A 4,419-nucleotide genomic window follows, 5' to 3' on the forward strand; every position below is an offset into this window, starting at 1 on the left:
CTTAAAATGACCAATAAAATGCTTAAACATTTTGCATGTAACATTGTAGTGAAAAAAATTATATTCAAAAAATGACCTATTTTTTTAATTATTTGATGTTATACTTTATTGTATGGCTTGTTTAGTCATAATAAACTTAAAATATTTAATTTTATTTTTAAGTTAAATAACAATTTTATATTTATTTTTTATATTTAAATTATTATATATATATATATATTTTAATTTAATTATTATGTCATTAGTTTGATCAGTTAGATCATATGAATTGTAAATTGTTGGCCTTTTTAATTCAATATATGATTAAAACATTGATTTGAATAAAAAAAATGAGCAAGATCTAAAAGAAAAGCCCAATAAGAGAAGATGTGAGAAAAGTCCAGGAAAATGAGAGGTTGACCCGTCAAAGACACGAATTGCGTGACCAATCAACCACTTAGGAGCATAAAAGTCTAGTTAACGGAAAAAGCTTAATGAGAGAAAAAAATCGTCAAGTTGTTTTGTTTTGTTTTTTTTTGGGTGATCCACTTATTCAAATAAGTTAAAATATAATGTTTTGGTTTTTTTTTATATTTTTTTAATAGATTGTTGTATTAAAAAAATCTATTGAAAATAATAATATATTTATCGGAGTGAAAGAAAAGTTAAGAAATAAGATTTACCAAATATTAGAAAAGAATGAGAAGGAACTTTTTTAAAGAAGACATTAGATATACTTAAGAGTTTTTTTTTAAAAAAAAATTGTGGTGAAAATCTCATTTAAAAATTTTTATTTGAAACAGAAGATTTTTTTTTTAAGAGTTGATAAATTGATTATAAGAAAAATTATAAGTATAAATTAATAAAAAAATTTTATTTAAAGTAAATAATTTTGCAATTTGAGTAATTAATTTTCATCATATACCCAAATTCTTCCTTAATTAATTATAACCCCGACAAAACCCTGTCTGTTAGGAGCGGATCTAGTTCTCGTCGTTAGACCAGCCATTCCACACTCCGTCGGTCGCCGTCCACCTTTGTCGGCTCTGCGTGGTTGTTCTGGGCAAGCAGTGAAGAATGTTCGAATCCTAGAGCTTTTTCTACTCCCAAAATCCGGTGAGATTGATTTGTTTAATGTGGCTTTGAATCTAGATTTGAATTTGTACCCCGCGTTATCTGTTCCCTGCGTGGCTGTTCTTTCTTTGTTTTGAAATTTTCATTTTAATTTGGCTTTGAATCTGGTCTTCTAATCGTTGAATATTGACGCTTTTGAATTGGGAATTAATATATTGAGTTTATTTTTTGTACTAGTTCTTGCTTGAATGATGTATAATCGGCTATTGTACTTTTTCCCTCTTCATTTTGATTACTAGCGACTTGTATGATTTGGATTGTGTTGTCTTGCAATGTTGGATTTGTTGTGTATTGGCATTCTGTTTATTAATCTTTTTATATTATCATCAGTTTTGGAAGTTCTCAAGGTAGTTGTCATGTATGGTCTTGTAAATGACTTGGTTTGAGCTGTGTCAAAGTATCTGGAACAAAAATTAAAAGGGATGGGGGCATCTGCCTCCACTGAGCGTAGTAAAGGTTATGGACAGAGTGCTACAGTCTCATTTATACACTTGTCTATGATTTTCGCTCTTGCTCTTCTGCAGTAATGAAAGCATATCAAATTTCATATAGTTGATTGTTTTTTTTTATTTGCAAGTATCAAATTTGACTGGAATTTTCATTTTCTTGCAGTTAGCTATATACTAAGAACCAGGAGAATCTGGACCTGCTTATAATGTTTCTTCAACGAATTGTAGGTGCATGTCCTTCCTTGAAGAGGATGTTTTGCACTTACAGTGGCCGTGACCTTGCAAGTGATATTCAAGAACTCAACGAGGTAAAATCCTTCTTTACTTCATCCTGTGCTGAGATTTTGACAATGTAGTTGTTCACGTTAAATTTCTTACACTATTTCAGCAATTGGAGTCAATATTTGGTCAACCTCCTTCAAATAGATTTGATGGCGCTGGGAGTAATGGTCCTGCAAATAACCCAAAAACATTTGAAAGTACTTCTGGTTTGACTCATACCAGCAGTAGTGGGGAGGCTCAAATGGTGGATGTGTCCCCAAAAGAAAATACTAAAAGAACTGCCATTGCGAGTTGCAAGGTAATTCTTGGAAAGCATGTGTTTGATTTGGTTTTAGCAAATCAAATGGCCAAAGGGGATGTACTTGGTGTGGCGAAAATCGCAGGCATAAGTGGTGCTAAGCAAACCAGTAGTCTTATTCCATTGTGCCATAACATAATTCTTAGTCACGTACGAGTGGATTTGGAATTGAATCATACAGACCACAGTGTAATGATAGAAGGGGAAGCTGCAACAACAGGGAAAACTGGCGTTGAGATGGAAGCCATGACAGCAGTTACTATTGCTGGCTTAACAGTGTATGATATGTGTAAGGCTGCTTCAAAAGATATAGTTATTACAGATGTGAGACTAAAGCATAAAGCAGGTGGCAAGAGTGGGGATTGGTCATCGGGACAGTAATGTTTCAAAAGATATGGCGATGTGCTAGTTTGGACAACACAACAAGAAAGAAGCACCTGAATGGCGGTATTTGTACTTTTTATTCTTAGTTTGATTCAATGGATGCTTTGGACAATAATGAAATGCATTTGCCTTATCCCCCTTCATCCTCCTCCTCCACCCTTTTTTTTTTTTTATGGCCTCAATTTCCACATGATAATAACATGAAAAATACTGGATTAGTGTTGAAGAGGCCTTTATTTGTCATGGAAAACATGGGTTTGCCAGGGGTATGGCATACTTGGTTGGGCTTGTGTATAACTATTCTCTTAGTGGAGTACCTAATTCTGAAATGCCTAATTAGTGGCATAAAAAATAGGGAAGGCTAGAGTGATTACTTTGGAACGAAAAAAATGAATCAATTTGATTTTCTTTCCTTTTAATCTTGCTACATTAACTTGCACCTAAGCATAATATCCCATTAAACTAAGCTTCTCGTTGTTACTCTAGTATTAGGTAGCCAGAGCTAACTAATATTCGTAAGTATTAGTTTGAATAGAACTAATTATTAAACTACTAAATAGTTTTATGATAACTATTCTGTGGAATAGTTGAAGAGTTAATGTTTAAGGCACTGTAAGTTGTATCCTTTTTGAAAATTTGGCCTTAGACTGAATACCATTTACCCTCTCTCTTTTCCTCTTTTTTTCCTCTTTTTAGATAATATGAAGACCTTTTACTTGGTAGTGGTGGATTATACTTGAGTTCTCTCCTTTGACTTAGATCTATGTTTTTATTTTTGGGACATAATCAAGAAAAATAGATTAACCATTAAACTGAAACTCAATATAAAGTTCAAGAGGAAAATATGATATGGAGAAGAAACAAGTGGATTTAGTGTATAATTGTATGTGTTAATGACAATTTGAAACCTCTCCAACTATTTAGTCTGTGTAACTGGGAAAAGATATGGGGAAAATTACATATAGATCCCATGTAAAGGACTTATTTGTTAATAAGTCCTGTGAATTTTAAAAAATACAGCCAAGTCCTTTGGGACCTGATTGCAATTTGGGTTTCATGTGTAAAGACTACATTGTCCCTGAATGGAGAGAAAGTTATTTGGCTGTAAAAAACATTTTATCCCTACCCCACAAAAGCAGAAAAACCTGAACTCACACATTTTTACTTGCTGCTACCACCCTCAACAAGTATCAACTAATAAATCCATGAAGAACAAGGGTGGAGGAATGAGAAAGAGGATGGTGCTAGCGATTCCTTGATGGTGAATGTGAAAGAGGACAATTAAGAAAGGAGCGATTCTTCAGCGAAGCAAACCCAACCCAACCCACAACGGATGAGAAAGAGAACCAGAAATTTGGGAGCGAACCTCAGCCACCCAACCTGTAGTGAAGCAAGAAGTGATTCTTCAGTGGCTGCAGCTAAAGCATAGTTTACCATAGCTAATCGGCACAAACCTCAACATTTTGGTATGTTATTCCGTTCCTTTCTGTTCTGCTGCACGTTTATATATTTGAATGAAAGGGAATAGATGACTGTTATAGGGATGAGTATGTGACTAATTTTTGGCTAATGTGGGCTCTTTAGTTTCTCTTCTAAATCAGAGTCCTCCATCTCTCATGTTTCATAATTGTTATAGTGACAAGTTAGTTCCGTAGTTAGTAAAGGGTATAATAGACAACTAGGAATTCTAGTGAACCTATGGCTATAGAAGGGAATAAGGAGTCGTTGTAAAGTGTGTGTAATCTGAATGAACATAGTCCGTTCCTATGCTCCTCCTCTGTTCTCTTTTCTCGCCTTTGAACTCTATCTCTCTCCTTCTACCTACCGCCTTTCTCTCTCTTCTGATGTAACACACACTCACATACACTTGCAGAGATCTGAACAAAGGGAGAG

The 4,419-nt window shown here is 34.1% G+C and overlaps 1 protein-coding gene across 1 annotated transcript; it reads left to right on the forward strand.

Moving 5' to 3' along the window:
* The first annotated feature begins 948 nt into the window (after positions 1-948).
* On the forward strand, positions 949-2,659 carry LOC129317713 (cyclic pyranopterin monophosphate synthase, mitochondrial-like). The gene is made up of 3 exons (XM_054962075.1): positions 949-1,095; positions 1,791-1,870; positions 1,951-2,659. Exons 2-3 carry the CDS (start codon positions 1,814-1,816, stop codon positions 2,521-2,523), a joined length of 630 nt encoding a protein of 209 aa, XP_054818050.1. The 5' UTR covers positions 949-1,095; positions 1,791-1,813; the 3' UTR covers positions 2,524-2,659.
* The last annotated feature ends 1,760 nt before the right edge of the window (positions 2,660-4,419 follow it).

The sequence above is a fragment of the Prosopis cineraria genome, unplaced genomic scaffold, assembly GCF_029017545.1.
Source record: "Prosopis cineraria cultivar Desert tree isolate PC_DT_omini unplaced genomic scaffold, ASM2901754v1 PC8, whole genome shotgun sequence".
NCBI lineage: Eukaryota > Viridiplantae > Streptophyta > Magnoliopsida > Fabales > Fabaceae > Prosopis > Prosopis cineraria.

Coding starts and splice junctions, on each gene's coding strand:
- LOC129317713 (XM_054962075.1), top strand. CDS start 1,814: ATGTTTTGCACTTACAGTGGCCGTGACCTTGCAAGTGATATTCAAGAA. Junction 1,871..1,950: donor ATATTCAAGAACTCAACGAG/GTAAAATCCTTC, acceptor ACACTATTTCAG/CAATTGGAGTCAATATTTGG.